Source organism: Diadema setosum, chromosome 12, assembly GCF_964275005.1.
Source record: "Diadema setosum chromosome 12, eeDiaSeto1, whole genome shotgun sequence".
NCBI lineage: Eukaryota > Metazoa > Echinodermata > Echinoidea > Diadematoida > Diadematidae > Diadema > Diadema setosum.
Window position 1 is genome coordinate 33,566,070 of NC_092696.1, and position 19,022 is coordinate 33,585,091.

Below are 19,022 nucleotides of genomic sequence, written 5' to 3' on the forward strand. Positions count from 1 at the left end.
GGGGGTGGTATTTGAGCCCCGCCCCCTTTCCAGTGTTTGTAAACATACCGAGTACCCACCTCGCTTCGCCCCTCTCCGAATGATCTCCTCAAGATATCCCTGCCTACTCAACACGCTCAAAATACGGGTGCGTTTGAGTATCACTGGCGTAGGCACGTACTGTGATACGGTATATCGCAAATGCTTCCGGAGAAAGTACAAAGGTTACGCGATGCAGCTAAAATGGCAAGCGCCTGGCCTATGATATGGCGAACAAATCTGCTATTTTCCTGTCTATGCTGGTTCGCACAAGAAATTCAAGTCCATGTTGCAGGTAAGTAGAACATTTGGGACGAGCAAATCATATTTTGTGGACGTGTAAAGCCTTGAAATTCAATATCAGAGGGTATTGTGCAATGTATGAAAACACAAATCCGAGGATCTATGCAGTATGTATACTAGTAATCTTGCAAGCAACTCAGTGCGAATTGCACGCAAACACGCACCATGCACCACAGTCGTCATGCCAAGTACTGCTGTATACCAAACATGTTTACAGTCTTGATATCCATACACGGTCACTGTAAACCATAGACAGCCAGTAGAAACCATAGAGATACGAGTATTTTAGATATAGCCTCTATTATGTGACCATAGAATTGAGCGCAAAAATGAAATATTCTTGTTTGTTCTATGGGTGAACGGTACCAGTAAGCACACTAGGTATTTTCTATGTAAACTTTAATGGTTTGATTCCACACCAAGGTCCTGGACTAACTGGAGGTTATATTGGCACATTGCCATTGGAGTTCCAACTGCGACCTGGCTGTGACTAATATTCAAACAGTTGTCAGATTTCTATTGATGTACTACAAAGGAATTCCACAGGTGCACTTGTGCCTTTGATGATTGATGTTCCTTGCCGCTGTCTTGCTCAGCATTCTGAAGATTAATTTTGAATGTTATCATAATTTTGGCCTTATTTTGCTTATCTATTTATTAAATGAAATGAAATTTCAATTAATGATAAAGCATGTAAAACAAAAGACATTTCCATCCAGAAATTTGTGCAAAAGTGTAAATCTGAGCTGTATCATGTGAAAATGTTTAAAACTGTACCATCCTGGAAAGCTGGTTTTATCACTTTTCCGCTTAGTTTCCACAAGTGAAACTAATATGGAATAATCTTCAAGTTATTCTTTATTGATAGATATATCAGATTTGTGCCCGCATATGCCCAGTCGAGTAATTTTCATCTTCATTTCAGCATTGTTTGCTCAATTTCTATTCGCGCATCCTCATGTCTGTGCCACCTAACGTTACCTTTTATAAGAAGGGATAGCGAAAAGTAATTACCATCACAAAGAAATATCTTCCTTTGAAAGTGGCTAGTGATTATGCAATGAGACACAAGTCAATTGTCTTCCTATCTGCGCGGCAGATCCTGTTTTGCACATGCTTCAATTATTTTTGAGCGGCGACTTCGAACATCTAGTAAAGGAAATGAGACGGTTGTGACTCCATTCTCTAGAACCTCCTTGATTCCACTGACCACAGTGCAGTGACGACCACAGAATCTAACAATAGCATTTGTAAATAGTAATGTAGCATTACTATTAGACCTAGTAGCAAAATTCATCTTATAAATTAGATCTAATTTTATTACCTAGTATTTACCTGGGATTAGCATTCTTACTCAGCAGAGTGCGATAAACTACATGTAATTGTGTGAAAATTGTATGGCAGTTGTTGTGTGTCTTCATCAGCTCGAAGTTTCAAAGTAGCGCACTATCTTGCAGTTACCAAACTAGCCCGATGTCAAGATAGCGTGCTATCTGTGTAGTGAAGACGCAAATAGCGCGCTATTTGATTGGGAAAATTTTCCCCAAAATCTTGGTCTTGTTCGTAAACTAGAGCTCTAATTTGTGAAATAGCTATTTTGGGTGCGTCTCCTTCAGCCCGAAATTTTCTCGATTCCTCCACACTTCTGGTTAGCCAGCTGGCTATGAAAAGCGCATGGATGTACAAGGTAGTGACTGTGTATAGTACATACACGTACGGTGTATTCAAGGATCACATGTGTGTACTAGGCCTACATGTACTGTTGTTGACAGGGAGGTGATTCCTCTCACCTCCCTATAAAACTCAGTGATGTGCATGCTGGCTGTTTTTTTTTTTTTTTTTTTTTTTTTTTTTTTTTTTTTTTTACTTTTTCTTCTGGTCCACTCTGCCTAAGCTGAAGATTCTTGCAGATTGTGTGTATTTTGGGCTTGTTTAAAACATCAAAAATCATTATTTTCGTATAGAATGCCTCACTGGGCAGAAGAAAGAATAGTGTTATTACTATCCATTTGGAGAGAATATGCTGTACTGCTCACCTCTCTGGTTGTAGTATCGTACATCTGTACAAATGTACATACGGTGAGAAAGGAGATTTTGAGTGGGGAAATCCACTTTCGAACCACGAGCTAAGCAGAGTAATGATGCAAAGTGCGCATGCATCAATTTTCGGGCTACTTTCCCCAAGCGGGCTGTTCGAGCTGATGAAGACACACATTCGCCGTATCGGGCTATTTTCCAAGACTGTAATAGACACTATATCCCGCTAGTTTGAACTTTGGGCTGATGAAGACACGCCTACTGACTAGATCTACTAGAAGCCTCTTGTTATGTAACGTCATTGGAGCTTCCATCTACAAAGCCATGGCGTCTTGACTGAAGAGAGGACGAGCTATGGGCGTGTACATGCAAACCGCAAATATGCATGGTGTGAAGTTCATTGATCCTGTCTGCAAAAAAGATAAAAATCCATGCAATTTCTCAGATCACTACCATGACTACCAAAACAAAATTTTTAACTCTTCCTGCAAGTTTCATTCAAATTCTTGCACAACTTTTTGGTTAATTTTGTAAACAGAGAGACAAACCAACACTGATGAAAACATATTTGAATCTCCTTTGTTAGCAGAGGTAATATAATAATAAGTACTGTATATGCCAAATATTTTGCGAGGTTTTTATTTTCGCGAATTTTGTGAGTCAGCTGCTATTCGCGAAATCAAAAACATGCGAAAATATTGACTCTAATACTGATATGAATGTGACGTACGTTTTAACATTCTTCTATTCAGTACACGACTCGCGAAATTGTCGGGAAGTCTTGATTCGCGAAATATATGGCGTATACAGTATCAGGGCTGCCAACACTGGAAACTAGTTGAGAGTGAGACTCCCATAGGCCAATGCTATAATTTAGGAGTCATAAAAAAAAAATGAGTGACATCAATAGAAATGCATGCAAATGAAATAAAGCTTTAGAGTGAGAAAGCACCAAAATGCATGAGTCTCGCTCTCAATGCGTGAGAGTTGGCAGCCCTGTGCACAGTATTTAGCACAGACAAGTGTAGTTAAAGGGACTGTACAGTACTGGCTGAGGTGGGGATTCATGTTTTGAACATTCCTAAGTGAGATAATGAGAAATCTCTTCTGAAATATGAAAGAGCATGTAATTTTAAGAAGGGTTCAACATTTATTTGATGAAAATTGGTTTTCAAATTGCTGAGATATCAAAAAAAGTGATAATAATAAAAGGCGACAGGCCACGCTTTTTATTAGGATCTCTTTGTTTCACATTGTTTTTGAATATGTCAGCCATTTCCAAACCGATTTTCATCAAATAAACTTTTGATACCCCTTAGAATTGCATGCTCTTTGACATCTCATAGAGTGGTTTCTGAATATCTCGCAAAACGTTAAAAGCTAAATCCTCACCTCAACCAGAACTGTACACACCCTTTAACAACAACAACAACAACAACAACACACACACACACACACACACACACACACACACACACACACAAACACACAAACAAAAGTAATGACTTTGATTTTGCCTTTGCTGGGGAGGGGGAGATGAAAGGGAGGCAGTCCTGCAATGATTGTTGTGAGTGTTGAAGCAGGAGTATGCACAGGAAAATGTACATAGAGGTCTGCAACCATGCAGTTTTATTTGTGAGAATTCAACATTATACTTATATTTCTAGCAAAATAAATTGAGCACTTAGATTTTAAAATACATGTACTTCTGTCAAAAGGCAAGGGGAACAGCATTTACTTTTTATGACATGAAGTTAATTGGAATGTATACTTTTCATAAAAAAAATGAAATTTTGTACAATTCTGTATTTTATTTTCTTTCATAATTCTACTATCATTGTCCTGCAATGATTTCAGAAACTGTTGTAGTCTTCTCATCCAGTGATGGTTGCACTGAATCCTCAATAGCATAACTTTTTAATGGATTGTTTGATTTTCCTCAAACTTTCACTGATGTGTTCTACAGTGCACTCCCGTTATAACGAACACGGTTATAACGAAATTCCGGTTACAACGAAATAAAATTTAGGGCCGCAACATTATCAACTCTATGTATTTTTATTGTTTATTCATTCGGTTATAACGAAATTTCGTTATAACGAAAGAAAACTGCCGGTCCCAAGGACTTCGTTATAACGGGAGTCCACTGTATTACGGTATACACCATACATTTTGCGAGTCTACATTTTTGCGAATCAGGACTTCCCAACGATTTTGCAAGTTATTAAATTCGCGATTGTGGAGTACTGTACTGAACGGAGAAATGTATACATGTTCATCACATTCATATCGGGATCGGAGTCATTATATCCGTTTGTCTTTAATTTCGCGAATAGCACCTGACTCACGAAATTCACGAAAATAGAAACCTCGCGAAGTATTTGGCATCATACAGTATGTCTTGAATTTTCCTGCATTCACTCTCCCACCCGATAATTTACAATTAATTCAGTACGTGCAGGGATAAAGCTTAACCCTTTTTGTGCTGTGGTCCCTGCATGCTCTTACACACTGTAGCTTAACCTGCCATTTTTGTTTTTGAGTCCACTCAGTTACAAGCGAAAATGAAGCCTTGAAGGGATATGATTGATGTACAATTATTTGCATGGTCATTATCACATATTATATACCTCAAAATCCCCTCATGTGATTGGTTAAAAGCGGAGTCATGAAAATAGCTGTGCCCCATTTCTGATTTATTGTGCCCGGCACCGGGGCACAGTAATGCACTTGTCAATTGTAGTCCCGGCCCATGGGTACCCGGGGATGGCCGGGACTTGCATCCCACTTGCAATTTTGCATGTTACACTACCCGGCCAAGTCCCGGCCAAGTCTCCGACAGGTCGGGCAAAATTTTCACGGAAATCCCCCGCTAAGTCCCCGGCAGGCCGGGCAAAATTGAAGTTGAAATCCCCGGCCAATTCCCCGACAGTCCGGGCAATATTTGTGCAGAAATCCCCGGCCAAGTCCCCGACAAGTCGGGCATATTTGTATAGAAATCCCCGGCCAAGGCCCGGTCACACAGCCCAAAAGTCGCGTAAGTTTGCGTGAATCACGCAAGAAATTTGGTTTTGCGCGTGCTTGTCCGTTGAGAATTTTCGCTGATTTACGCGATGAAAATCACCGATGAATTGCGCAAGAACTACGGAAATATCACTAAAAAATCACTAATCAGCGCATAGGCACGCAAAGGCCCCAAATAGGGCGAATTCGTGATTGTGCGCGACGCCTGACGACAGAGGTCCACGGAAAATCACGCATAATCTGCGCTTTATCACAATTAACTGTGTATGAATCGCACATAAACGTGATAGCGGCAACATTTTCGCAAACGATCACTGATATTCCACGCATATTTCGCGCGTTGTTCGCGTAAGAACAACGCAAACTACGCAAAAATTGTAAAAACTAAAACAGCGCAATACTGCCTAGAAGTGTGTAATCTTTTACGCGAAGCCGAGTTTTGAGCTGCTCAAAAACCTGGCTTTTGAGGACCTGTCACACTGCCCAAAAGTCACGTAAACGCATGAATCACGTAAGAAATTTGAGCCTTAATTTACGCGATACGATGCGCGATTTGCGCATTTCATGAGTTTGTCTACAATTTTGAACCTTCGTAGTTGTCAGCCGATGTGCGCCGGATCGGCACTTTACGCAGTTCCATGTTTTGAGGAGCTCAAAACTCGGCTTCGCGTAAAAATTTTACGCAGTATTGCGCTGTTTTACGTAATTTTTGCGTAGTTTGCGTGGTTCTTACGCGAACAATGCGCGAATTATCAGTGATTGTTCGCAAAAATGTTGCCGCTATCGCGTTCACCAACGACTCTCCACTGACAAAAAAGCAGACTATAATGACGCATGTTTCGCGCTTGCAACACCTACGTATCACTGAAAGTCACTGAAAAAAAAATATTGGCGTAGGCCTATTAACAGAACACGGTAAATACTCACGAAATACTGATCGAAGAATCACTAATGTATCACTAACAACTCACGTATGATTGTGGCGCTATATTTTTGCGTGATCTTTCCGTAGTTCTTGCGCAATTCATCGGTGTTTTTTCATTGCGTAAATCGGCGAAAATGGTAAAATTCTCGACGGACAAGCACACAAAACCAAATTTCTTAGTTACCGGTACGTGAGTTATGCGATTACGCAACTTTTGGGCAGTGTGACCGAGCCCGCCCGCGTGGAATCGCGTAAAGCGCCGATCCGGCGCACATCCGTGGACAATACGATCGAAGGTTCCACGTCAGAAAAATTCATGAAATGCGCAAATCGCGCATGTTTCGCGCTAGGCTCTTACGTGATTCATGTGTTTACGTAACTTTTGGGCAACGTTACGGAGTCCCCAATATAGCGGGGAATTGCTAGTCAAGCGAAATAATTTATGGTCACATTACCGTACTGGAAATGGTACAAGTCATAATCAACTCTCAAGCAAAATCTGGCTCAATCCCGGCCAAAATTCCCGCCCCAAATGCCTGCCATTTGGTTGGAGCGAATTTCCCCCGACAAACCCCGGTTTATTCCCTACCCACCGGGGCAAAATAAGTGAATCTCCCCCGACAAACCCCGGTCCATTCCCGACCCACCGGGGCAAAATAATTGAATTTCCCCCGACAACACCCCGCTACATCCCCGGCCCACCGGGGCAAATTAAGTGAATTTCCCCCTACAAAGCCCGGTCTATTCCCGACCCACCCAGGCGAAAAAAATGCTGAAATCCCCGCCCAACTTGGTTGCAAGTCCCGGCCATCCCCGGGTACCCATGGGCCGGGACTTCAATTGACAAGTGCATAAATCAACTGTGCCCTGTAAATAGGTTTGGAGACAGTCGCGACCCCGTACACTGTACACATAGATGATCACTCATATGTATAATGTACGCACCAATAATATGACCGCCGCGCTGTCGATCAGCATTGATTACAAGTGCTGTAAAAGAGACTAGAATCTATATTTTTGGTATCTATATTTTTCGGTATATAAAACAAATAATGACTGCTTGATATTCGCGGGGCACAGTTAAAATTATGTAGGCCCTCGGTGATGTGAAAACCATAACCATGCCCTCAGCTTCGCTTCGGGCATAGTTACGGTTTTCACATCACCTTGGGCCCATAATTTTAACTGTGCCCCTCATAGCAGTCATTATTTGTATAAAGTTTGACATGTTGAGTTGTATTAGTGGTGGGGAAACTCGTGGTCACTCAGTGAAGCTTTGAAAACAGTGCTGGTATGCTAGATTGGATGTGAGGAATTATTTTTGTACCTACAGAGTGGTGGATATGTGGAATTCTTTTCCAGAAGGTGTGGTCTCGGCATGCTTTGATAAATAATAAATGCTTTTAAGAACAAGCTGGACAAGCATCAGCTGTGTATGTTGATTATGAGTAAACTACTACACGTATGTATACGTATAATGTCTCATACAGTTTTCCCCCCTCCCTTGGCTGCTATGTGTATGTCCCATAGATTTTTAGAATTTTAAGATAACATGCTTGAATGAGATTAGCCGAGGATACAATCCTAATCGATATAGAGCAGGCTCTGACCTACAGCATCTTGCCGGAAAAGTAAGTATTAACCCGTTGAGGACGGACTGATTTTGCTATAACACGCATTTCCCATAGACCCCTGCCCGAGTCATGATGTCACAATAGCGGGGCTTTGAGTAACCTTGTGTGGGAGTTTAGAGTGAGACACTGGGAGGGAGTGAGCGGCCAAACCAGATCGATCACAGCGATAGTGTTGGTGGGGGGGGGGGGGGGGGTTGGGGATGTTTTGGATGGCGAGCGTCCCCCCCCCCCCCCTTTCCACTGTAGGAAACTTTCCATTTTGCATTTTAAATGATACACTCTGGTGCATACCTCGGTTAACCCATTTAGAACGAGTCCCGAATATACTCGGGCAGGTGTCTATGGGAAATGCGTGTTGTTGCAAAATCAGTCCGTCCTCAATGGGTTAAGATTTCAGCACATGCATAGAGAGATTGTGCCTGTGGGAAATCTCGAAAGTTTGGGCTTGGACATATTGAATGTTCGTATACATGTTCAGATTATCATGGATTTTGAAGACATTTCTTTTTTTACTTACTGTTTTTAGGATTTAGGGTTCAGCGTGAGAATTCTTTCATCAGAGTGAGAGAGTTAGATTTTGGTGAATTGCATGAAGCTCATGCTGATTTTGTGAGATTTGACAACCTTGCAGTTTAGGGATTGGGGGATTACATTGTAGGTAATCTCTATTCATTAGCAATTACTTTTCAGACACCTGTTTCAGTTCTACAGGGAAAACATGTAAAGACGTGGCCAATTGTTGAACGAAGCACAGTAAGGATTAAAGACACTTTTCTCATACTTTTCTATGATTGTATCAGCCACACCCACAAGCTTCAACTGTACGCATGACATCGACTGCCACCATGGAGGAATGTGTGTGAAAACAGCTGATCTGGACACATCATGCCGATGCCAGCCAGGATGGACGGGACAACGATGCGAAGAAAAAGGTAAAACCTCGCATTCCAATGTCTCGTCGTTGTTTATTCATGACTTCATATCTACGCACTTGTTATATCCGTTATATACTGTATATATATGTTATATCCTGTTTTTATTCTTCATAAACTTTGGGTGATATTGTCTCGACCATAATACAGCTTTATAAAAAGCATTTGTAAGATACATGTGCTACCCTTGCAGACTACACTTTGTAGGAGATGACCAAGGAATTTATACTACTAAGCGACTTCTAGTAGTAGTAGTACTACTACTACAATGTACTTCTAAAAGGGTACTACAGTCTTTACTACTACTACTACAACTACTACTGCTTAGTACTACTTGTAATGTACAACTACTACTACTCTACTACTACAGCTGTACGACTACTACTATACTACTGCTGCTGCTGCTGCTGCTTCTACTACTACACTACTATAGCTAACTAGTAGTAGGCCTACTACCTCGTACTGCTTCTGCTGCTGCTGATGCTTATGATGGTGATGATAAATATGTTAATGATAAGAAGAAGAAGCAATAGAGAAATTTTGGTAACAACAATAGCTGCAACATTACTAATATTTTATTCTGTGTCTTTTTTATCCTGACAAAGTAGTTTTAGCCTCGATGTCCTGCTTAAGCAAGCCTTGCAAGCATGGAGGAACTTGCCAGGTTATTGGGGACCATTTTGTGTGTCACTGCGACGTCTACTGGACAGGAGCGTACTGTGAAGAATTCAAAGGTGAGCAAAACTTGTCTTGAGTCACTGGAACCGTTTGTCTCACATACATGTATATAGCTTGCATTTTATGTGCTGATTGACTATCAAGCGGTGTTCCCTAATAGATTTGCGTGTAAATTCTAAGATTCTGGGGCTGTTTTGTGTGCAAAAGTCATGCCTTTACAGTAATGTAGTTACTGCTCATTTCCAAGAAAAACGATCACCGATTTGTCTTTATACAATTTTCATCAATGAAAAGCTTGGCATTTTCTCTACAACTTTGCTCACTACATGTCTAGAAACCTATAGAAGTTACATAGATTTGAAAAACAATGTTTTCTCAAAGCATGACTACGTTGCTGTCTCAGAATAATGTGGCACACAGGGGGTTTTCACCATGGCACATAAAGAGTTAAAAAGTCTAAACACCAATGGTTGAATAAACCCAAGTGATACTAATCACAAATATAAATCCCAACACCTAACTAGTGTTATCTTCCTACCACTGCGAAGTCCACACTTGGTTCAAGTCAAATATACACAGATGTAGTCACGACTGCTAAAAGTTTCAGAGACATACAACGTAATGAGGAAGATGAATTCAACTGACACAAATTTCATCCCATCTCCAAAATATAATAGTATTAATTTATTAAAATTAAAAGATTTCAAATTGAATTATTGATACCAATTGTTCTCGATAATAATTATTGTTGATATTAATTATACCCAGCAATTGATATTAATGATATCTAGAATAATGATGAAGAAAGTACAGTTGTAATGGTAGTCACAGAAATCTGTCCACCTACATGTAATCAAGCTATATGGCTACTCTGCATTTCTCTGTATGCTACCAGGCCTACCGGATTCCCCGCCCATCTCCACGTTGTGTAGCTCCAGTGACTTCCAGTGCTACGACGGTACCTGCGTCGTGGCACAGTCCCTGTGTGACGGTATCGGCGACTGCCCAGATGGAAGTGACGAGGCAACGTGCTGTGAGTAATGTCTTATCTTTTTTTTTTTTACACAATTTTTATTGTAATGCCCAAACACCCCCTTAGCATTAGGTGGTTACTTGCAAAGTTAACCTCTACTCTTTTCATCTATACTTGATTAGTCCCCTGTGTATGTATATGATACCTAACCCACCCCTTTTATTTTCATTGCCCTGTGTTTCCTGACCCACTTTTAATTTACTTGATGGGGTACGAATGCCAAATTTGATTGTATTTTCTTCATAGATGGGGGAACACAAAAAGTGGAATTCCTAAAAAATACCCTCAAATTTGCTTAATTAGTTTAGACAAGTAAAGAATAACAGTATGATGAATATGACTATGCATTCTTTTTAAATACATGATTTAACACTGGCATGGCAAGTTTGGTCACAATCGTTTGATAAATGTGTCCCTGCATCACAAATCCAACAAAAAGTTGCCAGACATGGATTCAGAATGAGCAGATTCTAAGCTTTAAAATGATGTGTAACTCAATTCAAATGGACTCCCCTGACCCATCTAAATACTGGAAAGAAAACAAACACTCTGGAAAAGTTGGAATTTATAAAAGAGGCTCTGAAGTACAGGGTCTACTCAAGTGCTTAATCTTTCACCAAGCCACGCTAGCTGTACGATGAAAGGGACAAAACACAAGATGTCAACCACTGGAGCAAGAATAATGAAGGGATCATCAGATTAAGCTGAAATTGAGCATGTTGTATTAACACATTCTGTCCATGATTAATGCCAACTTTCAAAGCAGTAGCATTATCTTTTCAAAAGTTATCTGACTTGAAATCGAAGAGTGTACAAAGGATTTAAAGAAATGAAAAGGGGCCTCCAATACATACCTGATCATTTTACTCTCCCCCAAAAAGGGGTTGTAGAAAAACTGCTGAAAACACACTTTCCCATATTTGTGTTATGATCCCAAACTGAAGTATAATGTAGACGAAAGATAGCTTTTTCAGAAAATATGCAACACTGAAGATTGACTTAGTTGACCCATTTCACCTGTTTTGAGTCCTCACGTAAAATCAAGGGATGCGACTTTTTGTTTTGTGTTGTGATGCATGGTCACAAATGGCAGAGATGGGGGAGGGGGGCAAATTACCCCCCTCCCCCCTTGGGCTACATGTATGCAGTGAGTGTGACTGGGCTATTATGATTAAGGCCGTCATTATATAAGTACACATGAATGCATACCCATGCCTTTTGAGAAAAAAGTAGTCTTCCATGTATACAACAGTACAGATGTACTATTTGTGATATGTGTGCACAGAAATGTCTTAGACCATGTCTGTAGTGGTTACCTATCTAAAAAAGGCCACTTTTTTTTTCTCCCTCAGGTGGCTGGTAAAGACAGGTTTGACTGTTTACATAATGTATGAAGAATGTATAGTGTAGCAAAAAAAAAGCTGGTGAAAACTGCTTATATCCAATAGTGGCGAGCCAGTGGAGTAAAATGGAGTCAAAAGGGGCCTGAGCTTTCGATCCTAGAAGAATCTTTGTCAGAGGTAAAATGACAAACAGGCAGGGAAAGCAATCACATATTATAAGGACTTCACACAACAAGAACAGTCAGGGACAGGCTGGGTACATAGAACAAAGAAAACAAAAGGAGAGGGTAGGATGTCATGGGCAAGGAGCCCAACAGGTAAAGGGAGGGGGATTAGAGCAGGAGGGTGGACAGACAAAAGGCAGAGGAGGGTCAGTAATGATCCTGAGGACCATGGGGGCAACCATTGAAGGAAAAGGATGAATAGGGAGGCTACATCAAACAAGATAAAGGAACAACAAGAGGGTGAAGAAAAAAGAAGAGTGTAATAGCACCAGCAGGGGAAGTGGGGGGGGGGGGGGGAGGCTGAGCAAACAGAGAGCCCTTATTGGTGTACAAGGAGGAGGCAAAAAAATGAAAGTGAGAGTCAACCAACAAATGTAAGTAATCAGACATATCAAAATATATACACAGTAATGATTATAACGTCGCTGGGGTGACAAGACCTTGTATCTGCAATTTTGGTGAAAGTGACTTTTTTGGATGAATAGTCAAATAATGGGTTAAGTGATGTCCTGTCCAAATCCCAAACGTTCTGTCTTAGTCCAAAACTGAAGCCACCACGGCATGTCAAAGGAAAGGCTATCCCACTCGCTATAGTGCTTTGGCTGCCATGTTTTTTGGCTCTCCTGAACATTTGACATTTTGTAGATACGAGGTCTTGTCGCCCCAGTGACGATATGTATGTATAGTCCTATGCTCCTTTCAATGTCTCTCTTCTCCCCTTCTCCATTCTCCAGCCTCAGAGAAGCCTCATTCGCAGTGTGCACAGTGGGAGAATCAGTGCGAAGATGGTCTGTGCATCCCAAGGTACAAGTGGTGCGACCTCTTCAAGGACTGTCGGAAAGGGGAGGACGAACTCAACTGCAGTAAGAGAGCAATACTGTAAAATGAATAAAAATGCATTGAATGTTAGAGGCAACTTGCGAAAATTTCATGCTGCGAGAAAGGCCGTGGGCTGCAGTTGGCGAAAATTTCATGCTGCGAAAATATCATGTTTTACAGTATTTGAACCTTCTGTGTCTTGCTGTATGGTGTGAGCCAAGGCAGATGTTGTTGTTGTTTTAAAGAACGAAAGGAGAGAGAGAGAAAATGGGGCCCTATACAAATAATTCGCCCCAAGGGAGATGTGATATCACTTCGCCGTTGATACTGTACCACATCTATTTGAAGCCTTGATACATTTGTGTGGCATTGTCAGTAATAGTGTCAGACCGAAACCAAAGATTATTTCTTGGCTTGTTTAACTAGGCAACTAGATGCTGAGACACCATTGATTGTGTAATCCACACTTTTGCCAACTATTGTCATAAAGATGTTTTCTTCAGTATGATAAAGAAAACAGGGACCTGAGTTTGTCCTGTAGGAATTGTGTGCATTAGGTTAACTATGGAATAGGTTAACCCACAAGGTACAGCTGAGTTAGTTTAGATCAGTTACTGTTGTTACCACATGCACACAATTCCTAGTACCACACTCGGAGAAAATGTCACATGTTCATCATCTGTTTTATAAAATGATGGAAAATTTGTTCCATTTATTTTTTATGCCTCCGCCAACGAAGTGGCCGGAGGCATTATGTTTTCGGGTCGTCCGTCCGTATGTACGTCTGTCCGTCCATCCGTCTGTACGTCCGTCCGTATGTCCGTCCCGTTTTGTTTTTGTCGACTTCTCTAGAACCGTGTGGTGGTTTTACATCAAACTTGGTATGAGGGTATATCCTGGGGAGATAATACTTTCTTTGGATTTAAAGGTCATGGGGTCAAAGGTCAAGGGTCAAAGGTCAAGTGAAAATGTTAAAATTTAACTTTTTTCTCCATATCTCACAAATATTTCAAGATATATCTTCATGGAACTTAATATATGTGCATGTACAACTGACTGACAGTGATCATTTAGGGTATTTACAGGTCATGGGTCAAAGGTCGAGGTCAACTCATCAAATTGTCATTATTTCCCTCTCATCTATGCAATGCCTGTAGAATTTTTCCTTGAAACTTAGTGTATGCATGTATTACCCAATACAGATTCTCTTGGAAGTTTCTTGTCAAAAGGGCAAAGGCCAAAAGGTCAAAGGTCGAGAAAGTGCTAAATTTCACTTCTTCTTTAAACTTATAAAAGGGTCAAAAGTTGGGTACAAATTCCTAAATACCTGCACTCTTACTAGACAGTATAGCCATTCATCCAAATAAACCTAGTTCAAGGAAAGTGAACATTCAATGCATTTGTGACAAACCTGTCATTTTTAATATTTTGCCAGTTATGTGAAACTGTCATCACACATTGTCAAGACATTGTGCTATAGGCCTATTCGGAGAACCATGCATTATGGTGGAGGCATACCAGTCGCCATAGCGACATTTCCAGTTTAAATTATCCATCCCGCAATTACTGATGCATGGCTGTAATACCAAGGACTGAGCCACTGGGCCTCTCTCACTTCGATTCAATGAAAAGGGCCTTTAAACATACAAATGCTCCCTGTAATTTTAATTATGCTGCAAATGTCAGTATTGCGATTGTCAAAAATGTGAATTTGAACTCCGTAATAAATGTATCGAATGGACATCATAGTGTAACCTAAAAGTAATCAAAAGTTTTACTCTTTCAGCATTCCTGTGTTTTTTTTCACTGACCCAGCAGGGCCCGAAATCCCAGAAGATCCACAGCGCCCACCCCAAACAATCTCCCCCCACTCCGGTGGTCTCAACTTCAGCAACCTCCTCATCATCTCCTGCACCATGGTGATCGCCGTCCTGGTCATCTCCATCCTCGTCTACGTGCGGCGGGTGCGCAGCTCGCAGCGTCGCCTCTACTCGCCCGTCAGCTGGACGCTGAATCAGCATGGCGACGGGATCAGCATGCCCTACCACGTGTCGCAGCACGCTAACTTTTGCCACCACCTGCCTCCGCACCGCTGCCCCCGGACTAATGGCCTGGTGGGGTTCCCCCTGGGGGACGGGATCACCCAGGGGACGAGCTCCGACGAGCCCGATGTGCTCCTCGCCACACTGGAGATCACGCAGGGGCAGGGAAATGCATCGGGAAGGGGCTGTCACAACAAAGAAGGCGGCAACCAGGAGAACGATGTGCCCCCGACCTACCTGGAGGTCATCAAGTCCGACGCCCGGCAACGGAGCGGGGACGAGACCCCACCCCCGTCCTATGAAGATCTCTGATGCCATCCAGAGCTTGGAATTCTTTTCCAAAAGATTCTTGTTGTCCACTTCCGCAGGAAGGAAGTGAGGCCTGTTTTCGTTTTTCTTTCCTCTTCAAGGAGATGCCATTGCATGGTTCTAGTCTAGCGGGAGATGGCAAACAGGGCTGACCAAAGAATACTCTGTGTACCCCCATGCAGAGAATTAAACAACAGTGGTATGGTGATATAAATATTGAGCTAAGCTCCGACCGAGAGGGGAGCTCACCTTGAATTGCCGTAACGTTGCCCCCTTGTCGCAAACTGGGTCCAATTATCAATTAGTGCATCTCACATCCACCTTGTTCATATTGATTTGTTCTTGGACCACTATTTTGGTTATGAGCCCATTTATTGTCTAATGGCTCGGTAACTCTTTCATCCAAACTTTGTAATAGTGCTCACTGGAACAACATTACCTAATGCAGACTGTGTCATATCATGCGCATGGCATCAATTTATTTGACTTTTATAATGTGTGTGTATGTTTCCCAGTGGGGAAAAAAAAATATTAATGATATTTTTCTGTCAACCAGTAATCCATTGTTAATACTAGAGTGGTCTTGCATTCATAGGTTAATAGACCGGTTTACTAATGATATGCATAATGACGTCAACCCCACGCGACCCTAGTGATTGTAACTAAGTCGGGCAAGCGAAATGAGCGCGGACGCGCGCGCCACACATTTTTTGCATTCACGCGTGTATTGTCTACGATCATTACTCGCTGCGGATAATCGACAACTTTTGTTTGTTATAATCTTGCTTTGAGATGGCGTCAGCTTCAAGTTCTAGCCAAAGTTCGAGCAAGCCATGGAAGAATTGGACAGGTTAAGGAGTATTTTAGGGATATAGGTGTGAGCACAAGCGGCTACAACAAGGAGAAAGTCATCAAACTAGTGCAACTGCCGTAGCCGATTTGGATTTGCCCATCGATCCCGACCTCTCCCGGGCGGACACCGGCCGGTCACTGCAGGAGAAGCTCGCTCTGGTAGGCTGCTCGTTCTCCGTTCCTAGCTCGCTGGGTTTACATCCAACTTCGAGAGTATTCCAGATTTTGGACTCTTTGACGTGTCCTACCTGATCATCAATCGGACTGACTATGACTGGAAAAGCTAAAGGGATACGACTCATTTGAGGACTACCGTCTTTTCGCGGATGGGAGTGTTTCAAGCCTGAAGTTCAATGAGGTTTCGGACACGAGCCCTTTTCGTGTTTGTGAGGTTAGGCCGACCGGACATAGGGTCCTACCTCAACAAACCAACGTACCAGACCTGGGTCGTGATGAATAAGTCAACGGGGGAAATAAATGTTGCCTACTGCGAATGTCAGGGAGGTTAGGTCTATCATTGTTTTTGTTTTAAATTTTAGGTCTACGTCTAGATCTACTCTAGTTCTCTAGATCTAGTCTATATAGGGCTAGGCCCCCTAACTGTTATTGTTAATAGAAAAATAGGTCAAAATCGTCATTCTATTTCATGAAGTTAGTAATCAGTCTGAATCTAACTTTAAAAAAAAATCCTTGGAAACATATCGATTATGAGAGATTCGTTGTCTAGTTTAGATTTCACAATCAATCATAATGCTTAAAATCATTGAAGTTTGAAGTGATGCGGTCATACTGTTGTATGTTCCGTAGCAGCAGTGTTTTCCACCCATTTTCAGAACTGCTGAAGACAAAATCGAAGCCAAAATTCAATAAAATCGAAACTATAGTCCAAATTGCGTTTGATCACAGCAGAATTTTCCCTCATCTAAGGTTGGGAATTGATTTAGAGCCACACGAAATGCCAGGAGGTAAAGTCGAAGTTGATGCATCGCACACAATATTGGTCATGTACACAACATACACGTAAGTCTACATGTGGGGACGTGTCGGGGACGGCTGCAGCAGCCGACGTTGCAGGCTCGCATCCTTTGTTTGCCCGAGGTTGCGGCCGTGTGCAAAATTAAAGATCTGTGCATACATTAGTAAACCGGCCTATTAGGTATATGCATGTACAGTATATTTTAAAACACACCATCAAATGTGACCGTGCGTCACAAAACCAACAAAAAGTCGCACCCCTTGATTGTACACGAGGACTCAAAAAAGATGAAGTGAGTCAACAAAATCAATCTTGAGTTTTTCATATTTCCTGAAAGACTTATTCTTCTACATTATACCTAAGTTTGGGATCATAAAAGAAATGAGAAAATGAGTTTCCAGCAGTTTTTTAACAACCCCTTTTTTGTAGACTCTTGTGATCAGGTATGTCTTTACCCAGAGGCCCCCTTTCATTTCTTGAAAATCCTTAGCACACTCTTCACTTTCAACTCTAATAGATAGCTTTTGAAAAGATGATGCTATACAGCTTTGAAAGTTGACATCAGTCATGGCCAGAATGTGTTAATAGATCATGCTCCATTCCACCTTAATCTGATAATCCCTTCATTGTTGTTGCTCCCGTGGTTTACATCCTGTTTTTTGTCCCATTCATCTCACAGCTAGCACAGCTTGGTAATCAAAAGATTAAGCACTTGAATAGACCCTGTATTTCAGAGCCTCTTTTTTCATTTCACACTTTTTCAGAGTGTGTACTTTCTTTCCAATATTTTATAGGTTAGGAGACTCCATTTGAATTGAGTTACACATCATTTTGAAGCTTCATGTGTGGTGACTTTTTGGGGTTTTTTTGATGCAGGGTCACAAATATTTTTGTAGACTTTTCCAAAGACACTCTTGCCGTAGTAAAAACAAGCAGTGATCACATACAAGGCACAGTCAAGCCAACTGTGAGATGCAAGCCCCAGTGGGAAGGCCTATGGGGTCAAGTGTAAAATTATTAACTTAATGCCTTTGAATTACTCAATTTTGTTAACAACATATGGTAGCAAAAACACTTCACCAGTCATCTGAGCTCTAAAGAGTTCCTGCACAAACCACTTGGCGCAACAGCCAATGGATGATCTAGCAATTACATTGTTCAAAGTGACTAACTAATTGGAAATTTGGCAATTCCATTGTTCAAAGTGACTAAAAACTAATGGGAAATTTGGTTATTCCAATGTTCAAAGTGACTAACTAATGGGTAATCTGGCTATTCCATGGTTCAAAGTGAGTAGCTACTGGATAGTCTGGTGTAATATTCCTTTTTTTTTTTTCTCAAGGTAATTAACCAATGGATGATCAAGCTATATCATTGTTCAAAGTGAGTAAATAATGGGTAATTTGGCTATTCCATCGTTCAAAGTGAGTAACTAAAGAAGTGAACTCGCTATTCCATCGTTCAAAGTGAGTAAATGGGTAATCTGGCTATTCCTTTTTTTTTTTTTTCAAGGTAACTACAATGGATGATCTACCTATTCCAATGTTCAAAGTGAGTAAATGAAGAGTTTGTTCGCAAAAACCGATAAGTCCATATTTGCCAAATGGAGATATTTGCGATTAAAGGTCAAGAAAAATAAAGAGAATAATAAGAAGATTTTTGCTTCTTTTGACCAAAACTTCAAAAATGTACCTTTATTTGTAGTGACCAATATATCATTTAAAAGGTATTATTTTGTACTTTATGGCAGAGACCGTACTTCAAAATCTTCAAAAATGGATTTATCGGTTTTTGCGAACAAACTCTTCAAATAATGGGATGATCTAGCTATTCCATTGGTCAAAGTGACTAACTTGATTATACAGTTGAAAAT

At 41.2% G+C, this 19,022-nt stretch overlaps 1 protein-coding gene across 1 annotated transcript; it reads left to right on the top strand.

The window, feature by feature from the left end:
- Positions 1 to 215: 215 nt before the first annotated feature.
- On the top strand, positions 216 to 15,638 carry LOC140236182 (uncharacterized). The gene is made up of 6 exons (XM_072316148.1): positions 216 to 313; positions 8,742 to 8,873; positions 9,479 to 9,607; positions 10,447 to 10,584; positions 12,886 to 13,014; positions 14,789 to 15,638. The coding sequence occupies exons 1-6, from the start codon at positions 223 to 225 to the stop codon at positions 15,322 to 15,324; spliced, it is 1,155 nt and encodes a 384-aa protein (XP_072172249.1). The 5' UTR covers positions 216 to 222; the 3' UTR covers positions 15,325 to 15,638.
- Positions 15,639 to 19,022: the final 3,384 nt, after the last annotated feature.

Bases quoted from the DNA above. Each gene is read 5' to 3' on its own strand.
- LOC140236182 (XM_072316148.1), top strand. From the start codon at position 223: ATGGCAAGCGCCTGGCCTATGATATGGCGAACAAATCTGCTATTTTCC. The intron at 314-8,741 runs GTAAGTAGAACA...TGATTGTATCAG, and splicing joins AATTCAAGTCCATGTTGCAG to CCACACCCACAAGCTTCAAC. The intron at 13,015-14,788 runs GTAAGAGAGCAA...CTGACCCAGCAG, and splicing joins GGAGGACGAACTCAACTGCA to GGCCCGAAATCCCAGAAGAT.